This window comes from Ciona intestinalis, unplaced genomic scaffold (genome assembly GCF_000224145.3).
Source record: "Ciona intestinalis unplaced genomic scaffold, KH HT000262.1, whole genome shotgun sequence".
Lineage (NCBI taxonomy): Eukaryota > Metazoa > Chordata > Ascidiacea > Phlebobranchia > Cionidae > Ciona > Ciona intestinalis.
The window spans coordinates 192283-205098 of record NW_004190583.1 but is presented as its reverse complement, the minus strand read 5'-3'; the positions used below and the strand labels follow the sequence as shown (position 1 = coordinate 205098).

Here is a 12816-nt window from a genome sequence, read left to right as displayed (position 1 = left end):
ACCCAGTGGTCACTAATGGGTTGTCCAAATTATCAGCCACATACAAAAAAGATTTACCCACAAAGTAACATACTTGTTAACTCGTAAGCTGGCACGAGGTGCACACCCGTGTTATAACGACTGTCGTTTTCCGGCCACGCGAGGATAAAGTAAGTTACATTCATTCATTCATTCAATTACTATAGTACTGATATTTTGATTTTTGCTACTAATAATTTTCATTACTTCGTTTAAATACAAGAAGGCAGCCATTCAATATTGTGTTAACTGCTACAAAACAAACTATTTTCAAATATAATCACCAATTTAATTGCTTTATTACATGCAAGTGTATGAACAGGTAAAATTTCAAATAATTTGAACGAAATTGGTAACATTGTAAAATGTACAAGCTATTTTTAAAATTTGCTCCTTCTGTTTGTAAAATTTCTGTTTGCATTAATTGCAAGGCACAGTTAATGTCATAATTACATAACAATCCACTAAGTGAGGTAATAGATCACATGGGTTATCCGAATACATGCAGAAAAAAGTTGTTTGTGCAGAAAGTGCAGAAGTAATAAGACAACACAAATTAATGCAGATCTTGTTAATGAATTAAAACAAATTAATGAATTAAAACACACAGTTGCAGTACTATACTTATCTAATATGAAAATATGTTAATTCATTATTTTTGGTGTAATTGTGGTACATAGTAGGATAGGGGTGGATGGGTCACCTTTAGCACATAATATCCAAACATCCTGATCATGTTTTAAACAATTAACAACTGTCTAAGGAAGTCGCCGGGATACGGTTTCATAATTCTTTAAATGTTCTTTGTTTACTATCAAATGAGACGAGAAAATAGAATAAAAAGGTATCCCATCTTCCCCCACTCTACTGTGTAATGGCAAATACAGCTCAATGGAATTTTTAATATTATGTTGATTTCTTCAATAAATTTTAGTTACAAACACACACACAGCACTAAACAGATAACTGTCAATCAATTCCATAAAGTTATGTCGAAGCTCATGATGTCTCAATAGGTAGTCTAGTAGTCTTATAAGTTTGCAACATAATTCGGAGTATGGTTTGTAATATGCAAATGTAACAAGAGATCTAAGGACGTTATAATACTATTGTTGCTTCTTCTTGTTTTCTAAACGAACAGACTCAATAATTTCAAATGTTGGCATTCCTTTAGGAAGAGAAATCATATCTCGTTCCACATTCATTATGTGTTCGGCTTCAGCTGTTAAACATAACATGAATTATATTATATTGAAAAAACTTAAAAATAACATGTGGCCCTATGGTTAAAGAATCAATGATTAAAGGTGGCATTTTGGTTAGTGTTATTCGTCACAGTTTTTATTTTAACTTCATATATTACTGAACATGGTGATAGTTTCAAACCGAAATGTTTAAGATAAAAACAATCATAAATATGTAATGTTTGTATTTAAACTAAGTTAATTTATAAGATAACTTCTACTTACATCTAACTCTGGAAAGAAGTGTCCCATATGCAGCGTCGAGTTGATAAGTAAGAACGAAACCAAGTGGAATGAGAGGAATAACTGGAGTGGCAGATTTAGTTTTATATGCCCTGTATAAATGGAGAAATGTCCATGTTTAGTGTGCAGTACATAACAACATCAAACACATTTTAGGTTGATTCATCTTGTAATAGCTCATGTTATGAATGAAGCAGGTCAGTTATACACCCATACTAATATAAGCATGTAAAGCCAAACAGATATATATATATATATATATATATATATAAGACACATTAATTAATAATATATATGTACACTAATCACTAGTGTAATTCTGTACATTGCACACAGGTGAATAACTTTTATAAGAAATGTAACAAATTAAACTATGCAAATAACAAAAAAGACAAAACAAAGCCAACACCAGCTACAAACTTATATGAAACAGTAGTTAACACTTACGCTACTGGACCAAGCACAGCAAGAACGGCGTAAAAACTTCCATAATATTTCACGACCTCTCGAGCTCTAGCAATACCCATGCTCATCTGACGTTCTCGCATTTCATTCTAATAAAAATATAACTTTTTTAAATTTTTACAAATGTAACCCTAGTTGTATTATTCAAATCAAAATTTAAATAGAGATTTTTGTTCTTTCGTTTGATAAAAAATTAAAAATTGGTTTAAAAGATTCAACTTTAAACTATGGCAACTGCAATACAAATAATTTAAATATACCTTGTTGTTGCACAGTCAAAGTTCCTAATTATATATATATATATTGTATCTGTATAAGCTCTATCACATGCACATTACCTGCATTGCAAGTTGCCTCTCCATTTGCAACTGAAAAGCACCCATTTGGAAATCCATTTGTTTCTTCATATTTTCCTCCATCACTCCTTTCATACCCGATGATAATGAGCTCGATATTTGACCCATGATTTTATTATTAACCTAAACCTGTTACGAAAATTAATCTAAATCTGTAAGTATATAAAGTAAGTATATAAAACAGCGGTTTGAATTTTGTGGAAAAATATTTCTGTACAAACAAAGAAAATGAGCAGCTTTCAGTATAGGAAGAATGAGATATAAAATCGGTATACAAAGTGAATGTTTTGGAGTAAAGGGAGTTTTGTATAAAATGCACTAAACCAGTTTTCAATGAAGGGTAAAAATATTTTTGTTTAAAAGAAGAAATTAAGCAGATTTTTGTAAAAGTTTATAAACAAAATAAAAAGTTGTAAAGAAGGGAAAACAAAATGTATCAAAATGCATTCAACCATGTTTTTAAACCAAGTATTTTACAAAAAAAGAACTTATGAATTAGGAATAAGAACAGTGACATCTTTGGGTCAAAAACTTATTGACTGATTTTCATATCATAACATAAAGTAGTGGCCACACCTTTATATTGACCCTTTCTCACCAATGTTGATTAATAAAGAAACAATTTAAATATTAAGTTGGTTCATTTTTATTTTAGTTGGATCACTTGGGTGTCTTGCAGCGATTGAGCAACTCAATAAAAGTTCAACATGGGGCGGTGAATGCTGAGCACCAAGTCTCAGGTATGGATCTTCAGGCTTATTGATCGCTAACGTGATTAAATCTTCAACCATCTGTTCAAGTTTGATAAACCTTGAAGTTTGGGTTAATAATGACTGTTGTGTGGAATCACCATTGGGGAAATGCTTCGAAAGGAAAGATGACATTTGTTGTTTAATATTTTTCCTTTCTTTTTCGCAAGCTGTCCTTCGATTTGACAATTCTATTCCATAGCTTTTAGCAAACACACCTTTATCATAAGCAGTTTCTGCATGTTCTTTTAACTCATTAAGTCTCTTCTGCATCACATCATGAATTTGGTTTTGTTGAATTATTAAATTTTCTTTTTTCTCGGTCACTTTTTCTAAACTTAAACATTTTTCAGTCACCAACTGTTCAACTATTTCAGATTCTGCAGTCAATTTCGTTAGTTTTTCATCCAGTTGTGTTAGGACCACCCCAGGATCATTTTCTGGCAGGAATAGATCGGTATTTGAATAAATGTCATTACAATGAACCATCTCTGCTTGCAATTTGATCAACTTGGCTGTCAGAATTTCTTCAGTGTTTTTTGGAGGTCTGTCATGCTCTTTCAATTTATCAAGATTCGCTCTGGCTGCTTCAAGTTGATTTTGCAACGAAATGCAATCATTTTGAAGTGACTCAAATTTTTCATTCATCATTTTTAGTATGTAAAAGTAATTTCCTAATACAAAAAAACAAATAAAATAATAGGGCATAATATATTAATGTACATTGAAAACATATACTAAACATAATATATCAATAAAAATGCATAACGAATGTATTAGTAAATTACTTACATTTTACAATAATACGTAAACAAAACAATGACGAATTTGGTTAATAACATAACAGCAGCCTCAAATTAAAAACTCCTCAACTAGCCTAATTAAAAAACTACATAACAAGCCTAATATTACAAAATCAGACCCAAAAGTTTGTTTATGTTTAGACTTTCCATCTTTGCAAATCGTGAATGGCATCAATAGGTTAAAGGTTGAACTTACTGAGCCGTGGTATTCAACTTGTTTTTTTTTGTAGGGGACTGATTTTTTAAAAAAATGTTTCTATTATCGAATCGTTTATCTTTGAAAATTAAAAATTAGTAAAGTGTAAGTTTAAACATAGTATACCCAAAGCTTTAACATTGATGTAACGTTGTAAAATTATACTAAACCAAACAGTTTTTGTACCAGTTAAAACAGTTTTTTGGCTCATTTGCCATTAGGATTAATTTTTGTGCTAACGGTTAGTTTTATTTAAATGATACTATTGTCCAAAACAACATAAAACTTGCAATATAATGTTACAGATTTAAGTTTATTTATCAATTTTGGCGGTTATTCATATCCTCGGGGCACTTTAACCTGACGGGTGATAAACGAACTAACACATATACAGATACAAACAGCATTGTAATCAATAATCACCATAAAAAATAGACAAAGTACAGCATAAATACTTTATTGGATAACAAGAATAAACCAAACTCAAAGCCGTGAACGCTAAATGTCTGTGATTGGTTAAAACAACCGCTGCCGCCCTTTTTTTCTGCTCGGAAAGAGAAAGAAAGAGAAAAGACGGAGGAAAATTGTGACACGCGTGATGTTTTGGTGTTTACTTCAATAACAAACTCAGCAAAACCCCTGGCCTTGCAGAAAGACACAATTCATTTGTCAGGAAGTTCTGTTTCAAAGGTGTACTGGGACGTTTTGTGCAACGTTGATCATTGGAAAATAAGGTACATTTGACATTTTTTGTTGCACTCACATTTTAAAACTTTATAAAAATAACTTTTCTGATTATTTGATATTTTTTTATCAATATTTTAGAACAATACAGAATGAGAGGAAAATTCAGCGGCTTTTTGCTTCTGCCACAAATCTTATTCATTATACTGTTTGGCGTGTTTGTTGAATATGATACGGTAGCTGGACCAAGGAATGCATCATCAACAGCTGGAATTGAAGAGTTTGATAATCTGTATCCAAGTAAAAAGGGGTTACTTTAACCAAGTGGTCACTAATGGGTTGTCTAAATTATTGGTCAAATAAAAAAAAGTTCTAAATTATCCAACAAATAAAATCATCCACAACGAGAATATAAAATAGAGTGTCTGTGTTTTAAGATAGTTCGATGCAGAGATAAAACAACATTATTTTGCCCAACAATGCAAGGGTAATAAATGGCATTTATTCATGTGGAACTAGTGTAGAATTCTCAAGTACATTACAGATTAAGCTGGTGGAAAGTATTAAAATGGTAGTTTGGGGTTATATGGGGATTATTGGCTACAGTTGTTAGTAGGTCTTTCCTATTAATTATGTTTAGCGACCGGCAGATAATGTAAGAAGAGGATACGTTTACTATCATCATTTTATTTAATAACCATATATTCTCAGTGTTCCAAGATGTTCATGTGATGATATTCATTGGGTTCGGATTCTTGATGACATTCCTGAAGAGGTACGGCTTCGGATCGGTTGGTTTCAACTTCATGCTTGCTGCGTTTGTCATCCAATGGACGATTCTGATGCGAGGATGTTTGGACCTTGAGGATATTAAAGATGGGAAGATCAACATCAGCCTTGAAAGGTAATATTGTATAAATGCATTGCTTACTGGAAACATGTGTGTTCTGACTTGTACATAAGCAGTCTGTTCTATGTCCTTAAACAAGGACCTTAGCCATATAAAACATAAATTGTATTCTATATGGGTGAGGCCCCAGACATGCCATGGAACTTGGGATTTATGCCAAAGTTGGATATCACAATGTTATCGCAACAACCAGGGTTTTACATGCATGACCAATGGTAGTAACGAACACAATTTATTTTAAAGCTTAGGTAAATGTTAAAGTAATTATTTATCAGCAATAAAGCAGTAAAACGGTTTAACTACCAAGTACCAACTATATATTGTTATGTTTGTACCTTATTCAGCCATTACTTCAGCACACAATTGTACAAACTGCCACAACAGCCAAAGCAACCACTTTGTGTTTCCTGTCATTGCCACAGTACCATATGTTCTTTATATTAATCATCTATGTTTGGTTCATAACTTCATGGCTGAATATCCCAACGTTGGTAATATTACCAACTTATGCATTATAATTTGGCCTACATCCAATGTCACCATACATAGGGCCTCAGGCATATAAACTATAACTTGCACTGTTGCACATGTTAAACTATGAAGGTATACAAGCAATGTTATGTTGAAATATAAAACTACATAATATCCAAGTGCTCTAATTAGAACTTAACAATCTACCTTTATATTTCTTTTCCAGTTTCTTAAATGCTGACTTTGCATGCGGTGCTGTCCTTATTTCATTTGGAGCTGTGTTAGGTGTGCTAGGTCCAATCCAACTTATAGTGATGGCTGTATTAGAAGTTGTGTTTTACTCCGTCAATGAATTTGTTATCGCTCATAAGTTCCAGGTGGGTGAAGCTGTGTTGTAGAACGCTTCATGTTTTTATTTCCGTTCGAGAGACAGGGCTAAGACAATGATATTAGCATCTATGGGTTAAACTTTAAAATTACATGTAAACTGCAGTGTTATATATTTGTAAAATCTAATCCATTATATAATGTTAGCAACTTCCATGTTGTGTATTAGTCCACCTTTGGTTTAAAACCCATATGTCCTGGTATGACTCACTGTATGACATCGCCTAAAATATAGCGACGTCAGCACATCTGTTTTCAATAATATTTATTGTAAAGTCCAAAAAAATATACAATAATAACTCCAGGGCATTATGAGTTGTTGTCATACTTTAAATTACAACAAACTTGTTAATAAAATTGTCAAACTAATTTAGTTTCATTATTTTTATGCAAAGATTTTTAAAACTAAGGTATAAAATGGACAAAGTAAAAATACTGCTTTACCATTAATATACTTTGGTACAGTTGGTGATATTTTATCATTTAATTACTTTGGTACATTTACCATCACTTTAGCATTTAAATACCCTGATACAGATAAGCGACATTGGGGGGTCAATGGTCATTCATACATTTGGAGCTTATTTTGGGTTGGCTGTTTCACTCATGCATTGGAAACCTGAGTTTAAGAATTCTCATCCCAAGGAAGAATCTGTTTACCATGCCGATATATTTGCAATGATAGGTAAGGTTTTAACATTCAATTTTCAATACAATATTTATAGCAAAATTTATCTTCGTTTTCAAATGTTTTGATTTAAATCAGAACTTTTGTTCCATTTTAGTGATGTTAGAAGCCATTGTGTCATAATATGTGCTATAACTACCCAAAAACTCTATGTTAGATGCATCTAATGTTTGAAAAAGTAATATTACTTAAAATTTTAAAAATTTGCAAAAAATTAAGTTTAAGGTTTATGACGAAAAATAGTTTTTTACATTATTGTAGTTGTAACTTTTCAATAATGCAAATTGTTACCAAAGTAGTTGTAATCTTGATTGTTAAATATTTGCACAAAGCTGCACAACATCCCCCAAACCTGGTTTAAATGAAGCGTGGTATTTGCGTGCCTAAAACATCAAGTGGGACGGCTGTTCCAACTAAGAACGAATGCACAGAATTGTTGTGTTCGTTCATGTGTGACGGTTGACGTCAAAAACAATTTATGTTGCAGTTGTGTTAAACTTACAATTGGTTGCTTATATGGCTCGGTTGTAGCCATAACCTGGTAAAATCCTGTTCCAAATTCCGATAAATATTTCAAGTTTTCTGTGACAGAGTTGCATTAGTTGCAAACCATTTTAAACCTAAATTGCAATAAATGGAAGTACTCTATTATCTGAATTAACTATGGTTTCACATAGCATGGTCTTAAACACTTTATCTCTGGTTATTGTTCATGGACGTACCCTAATTTTTCTACTGTACATTAATCAGTAAACATATTAACCAAACGTTATATTTGTTTCATAAAATACACATCTAACTAGCCCCTCCCTCCCAAATTTTAAAAGTTTGACCCTTGATGTTATACCACATTATATAACAATGATGTTATACCACATTATATAACAATTAACAACTAAGTTTAACACTCATGATGTTTAATTACAATATTTAACTTTGCATCTTTGTATCTCACCCAGGCACCTTATTTCTGTGGTTGTTCTGGCCAAGTTTCAACGGAGCACCAGCAGCGGGGTCAATAATCGGTGAACGTGCCGTCATAAATACTGTGTTCTCATTGGCTGCTGCTGGTGTGTGTGGATTCGCTATGTCATCCATTGTGGATAAATCAGGAAAGATTTCTATGGTGAGAAATATGATCTTTATGAATATGGAGAATACTTGGTGAATGAATAAATCTTACGAACAGTAAATATAAATTCTGTAATACACTTATTTTTCCGTGCTTTATTCTTGCGTGGCCGGAAAAAAGTCTTTATAACACAAGTATTCTGTTTCATACACCTCGTGGTGGCTAATGAGTTATCAACTATAATAAGTAAAAGTTACCAACTCAGATCAACTTAAATGTTTCAGGTTCATGTTCAAAACGCGACACTTGCCGGTGGAGTTGCCGCGGGTGCCGTTGCCAACTTAAAGTTAGGACCTCTTGGTGCCATAATAATCGGAAGTGCTTCAGGATTGTTGTCCGTGGCTGGTTATGCTTATATAACAGTGAGTATTGTGTCGCTATATATGGGGTGTTATATTTTATATAGTTTAATTCTCATATATATATATATATATATATATCACGGTGTGTTTTATGCGGTGTAATATATTTTGGAATCTAACACTTATATAGTGATCATAGAGTAAGCTGATTTTTGTGTAAGGAAATGCAGTCAAGATCTGGTGCTATGAAATAGTCCCTGGGGCTGGATTTTGTTTGTACTGTGTTTCATAGCTCCAGATCCTTCTCATTATTTAACTTGTGAAGGACCATTTAGCTCTTACAAGTTGTCATTCATTCCAGCCAGCTATCCAGAAACACATGAAGATACACGACACATGTGGAGTGCATAACCTGCATGGTATGCCTGGTGTATTGTCAGGTTTCGCTGCCGTTGTATTCGCTAAGCTGACGACTGCTACTACGTATACTGACATTGAGTAAGTACTTTGTTTTCAAGAAAAATGTAAATTATTTGTCCTCACATGGCTGGGCAACCACAGTTATTATAACACAGGTGTTCTATTTACATTAACATAGTTATATTGGGTAAAACATAGTTATATTGGATAAAACAATTAGTTTAACTCAAGCTCTGTTTTTACACTTTTCATGTCATTTACACTTTTACATAGGTGTATTTACACATAAGCGAATGCGCATTTTACACTTTTCATGTATTTAAAAAAAATTATATTTTTATCTTTTACGAACCACTGATCTAAACAACCCTCTCCACACAGGCTTGCAGCCATCTACCCTGGCAGAGTGAATAACTTAGACTTCCAACAACAAGCCAACTTACAACTAGCAGGGTTGGCTGTCACATTAGGCATCGCAATATTTGGTGGGATATTCACTGGGTTGTTGCTTAAACTTCCTTTCCTGGAAGGCTTGAAATATAACGACCTGTTTGAAGATTCTCTTTTCTGGAACGTAAGTTTGAATTTTTATTAAAAAGGATTTGTTTTAGTATCTTGATCAAAATTAAGCAATATAGTAATGACGTTGTACTGATCCTTCTGCAATAAATACGTAATTGAATATTAAGTCTTCTGAGACACATGTACTCTGCAAACACAGTAATGTAGTATGGGTAATTAATACTAATAGACTAAATTTTCTATCCAATAAAGCAGTGTTGATGAGATACTTATTATTGTGGACAATATACCTAATAATACAGATGTCATTCAAATATAAATACACCTATTCATATAAATACTTGCAATACAGCTTGAAGATGATGTTGAAATAATCAAAGAAGTTCCGTTGAAGAAAATAAAACAGGAATCGACAAAGAAAGCTCTCGTTGAACAAACTTCTGATAATAACGATCAAGTTGTGGAGGAAGTTCAAACTTCATCTACATGATTGTGATGTCATCTTGATGTCTTTATCTATGTGATTATGATGTCAAACAGGATTTTCAGAAAAAAAACACAATTTTATATTTACCACCTCGATTCTATACTAAAACATGTCTGTTAAAATATGTGCACAGTGACTTTTCCAACGCCCCTGAAGAGCATTGGTGTGGAACTTTTATCATTGGATTAATAGACGCTAAACCAATGCATTAATCAGTAAACATTCCAACCAATCACAGAAATGAGTGTCTAAACATCCTTGCCTCCCCTTGTATTTTAAAAGTTTTGTGCCTATAAGTATAATTTCAGATTTTAACCACAAACGACATGTTTATAAAACATAAGTCATGTACCAGTATATAATTCACTTGTGATCTTCACAAGAGATCCAAGTCACCTTCAATAAATATAGTACGGTAGCTCTCTACATGATATCATGCAGGAATAACAAACAACATTATAATGTGCAGGATTGCACCTAAGAAAGTTTAATATTTTATAAGTATTATGCACTAAAACTATTAAATTGTGCCTTCTTGAATGTTGTATTTGCTTCCAAGCACTAAAACATGCCATAGCTATGTGTTGTATTGCCCAAATATATTGTATAAAAACCTTTGTTTAACCTTCTTTTGCTAATAATTATTGCAGCCTTCAGTAATTGACCTAATATTACTTACTGCTGACTAACAAAGTAATGTAAACGCATATATGTGTATTTGGTAACTTACATAAAGAAACCTATTTTTTCCCCAATTTTTATTTGTATGCTTAAAAACTGCCTAACTAAATGTGTTTTAATATTACAAATTTTACAATACATCTATTCCTAACTCAATCTTTAAGGGCCTTTTACTTGTCGTGATAATTTATCATAATTTGTAAGCAATCTCACAAATAAATGCTTTTACTAGAATTTCATGTTTTGAATTCCTGTAATGGGTAAATTCGCAGTGATGCACAACTGTCCAAACTCAAATCTTTAATGTTAGAAACCTGTTGCGCAACACTGATCAGGGTATTTAATTGATATGACTTTTGAGAAATTATTAACATATATAGATAGTAACTGCTGGTAAGCTTAACATGTAAACTAAATTAAACTCAGTAGGCTTTCTTTCCTCACTTAACTGAGTCTTTAAACCCGAAGCTGTTTACGAAACCAAACCTGGGGTGGCAGTGTACGCCGGCCAACCCTGTAATTTTACACTACATTAATCTGTAAACCCAATTCCCTGAAGAAGTCTTGCCGAATGGCAGATGAAAATTTGGAAGTGAACTATGTTTTATACCAGTTGAGCTGCTAAAAGACTATTTAATAAACATTACAATCTGAATATCATTGCCTTTCCTGCATTTAAACATTTGGCATCTATACACATACAATAAATTTGTAGCTTTAGTTGGCTTACCTACATAGAACACACATGCAATTTATTCTAGAAAAATATTCTTAATTTCACAATAAATATGAAGAAAGCACAGTATGATTTAACACTAATGCTATTACATACCACACAGAGTAACATCACTTCCAACAAAAGTATCCAAACTTTAACACCACAGTTACAACGTGCATAGTATTTAAATTGAGTTTCAGTTTAAATATTTTAGCTTATGACATCACAGTGTTGAATGTTTGGTTTCCAAGCAACCAAACATTTTCCAAGTCGAGTAAAAGGGTACAAATCAATCATACATGTCAGTAACAGTTAATACGCAAATTACATTTCTTTTAAATTATCTCACAGGTCTTTCCATACTTAGTAATAAACTAAGTAACAACCCACATACACATGTTAATTAGAGACCATTTTTTAACATTTTTAGCCAGAGCTTTTTAGCCAGAGCCGAACCTAGATTTTAAAAGCAAAAAGCAATAAATTGAATTGAATTGTTAACTGAATTAACATATAATTCAAAAAGTTCTTATTAGAAATCTTACCCTGTTTTAGGCTTGATTATAAGTTTAAACACACAACAGATATTTAAAATATTGATTGAAACATAATGAGGTTATTTTTACAACAGCTTGAACTACGAAATATTATTTCTACACTTTATTAGAATTTGCATAAGTTATGATGTAACAATGTTTATTATGACATCATTAATATCTTGGACGGCCACGTTGGTACCGAACATCAGCGGACACGCTCCGATAATTATGCTTGTATGATGTCATAGGACGGTCATGCATGGATGAATCTGCTGCATATAACATCTGGAAAGAAAAAAGAAATTAAAGGAGAGAATTGGATAAAAGGAAAAGTAAGAGAAGTAAGAGAAAAAGGTTGTATAAAGTTCAAGGTTGCACATGTTATGTAGGGAAACAATTGAACAATATTGCATAAAACAAACTGAAGGTAGAACAAGTGTCTGTATGATTTGATGATTGAATGAATGTAACTTATTTACCTCGCATGGTAGGGCAACGTCAGTCGTTATAACACAGGTGTTCTGTTCCATAAACTTTGTGCCCGCTTATGAGTTCTAATATGTATATAACTTATTTATCCTTACAAGGCCGGGCAACGACAGTCGTTATAACAAGTTGCATACACCTTGGGCCCGCTTTCCAGGTACAGCGCATGTAAATGGCAAATGTCCATCCATGAATTAACTGATCATACAAAATGTTTCACTTACATTTTGCTGGTTAAAGAAAGTAACATTTGGATTGTTTGTAACGGTTGCTTCAACTTCCTTTAAACGAGTGTTTACTTTTCCAGTGATGCCA

General features: G+C 32.6%; 5 protein-coding genes across 6 annotated transcripts in view; 1 reads left to right on the top strand and 4 right to left on the bottom strand.

Moving 5' to 3' along the window:
* LOC113474070 (decaprenyl-diphosphate synthase subunit 2-like) overlaps window positions 1-9781 on the bottom strand; it is a 14030-nt gene extending 4249 nt beyond the window's left edge. The window contains exon 1 of the mRNA XM_026839429.1: window positions 9771-9781. The gene's annotated coding sequence lies outside the window, so the exon portion shown is untranslated. The remainder of the gene's footprint in view (window positions 1-9770) is intronic.
* LOC100185164 (plasminogen receptor (KT)) lies at window positions 286-2491 on the bottom strand. Its single transcript, XM_002128574.4, has 4 exons — window positions 2309-2491; window positions 1953-2059; window positions 1488-1597; window positions 286-1240 (listed from the first exon to the last, which is right to left on the bottom strand). Exons 1-4 carry the CDS (start codon window positions 2432-2434, stop codon window positions 1125-1127), a joined length of 459 nt encoding a protein of 152 aa, XP_002128610.1. The 5' UTR covers window positions 2435-2491; the 3' UTR covers window positions 286-1124.
* On the bottom strand, window positions 2456-3743 carry LOC104265505 (centromere protein K-like). Its single transcript, XM_009859651.3, has one exon. It carries the CDS (start codon window positions 3724-3726, stop codon window positions 2950-2952), a length of 777 nt encoding a protein of 258 aa, XP_009857953.2. The 5' UTR covers window positions 3727-3743; the 3' UTR covers window positions 2456-2949.
* rhag (Rh type A glycoprotein) lies at window positions 4377-10992 on the top strand. Of its 2 annotated transcripts, XM_009859582.3 has the most exons (10): window positions 4377-4808; window positions 4900-5058; window positions 5470-5662; window positions 6366-6516; window positions 7064-7211; window positions 8174-8340; window positions 8571-8708; window positions 9010-9146; window positions 9450-9642; window positions 9943-10992. In XM_009859582.3, the coding sequence occupies exons 2-10, from the start codon at window positions 4911-4913 to the stop codon at window positions 10078-10080; spliced, it is 1413 nt and encodes a 470-aa protein (XP_009857884.1). In that variant the 5' UTR covers window positions 4377-4808; window positions 4900-4910; the 3' UTR covers window positions 10081-10992. The 2 variants fall into 2 exon arrangements, with proteins under 2 accessions (XP_009857884.1, NP_001027948.1); NM_001032776.1 differs by lacking the exon at window positions 4377-4808 and having other exon boundaries at window positions 4899-5058; window positions 9450-9543; window positions 9943-10146.
* A 501-nt stretch (window positions 10993-11493) lies between these two features.
* LOC100175716 overlaps window positions 11494-12816 on the bottom strand; it is a 17623-nt gene continuing 16300 nt past the window's right edge. Inside the window, exons 17-18 of the mRNA XM_026839425.1 lie at window positions 12726-12782; window positions 11494-12300 (exon numbers count right to left, since the gene is read on the bottom strand). Of these exons, the coding sequence (XP_026695226.1) occupies window positions 12187-12300; window positions 12726-12782 (171 nt within the window). The 3' untranslated portion in view covers window positions 11494-12186. The remainder of the gene's footprint in view (window positions 12301-12725; window positions 12783-12816) is intronic.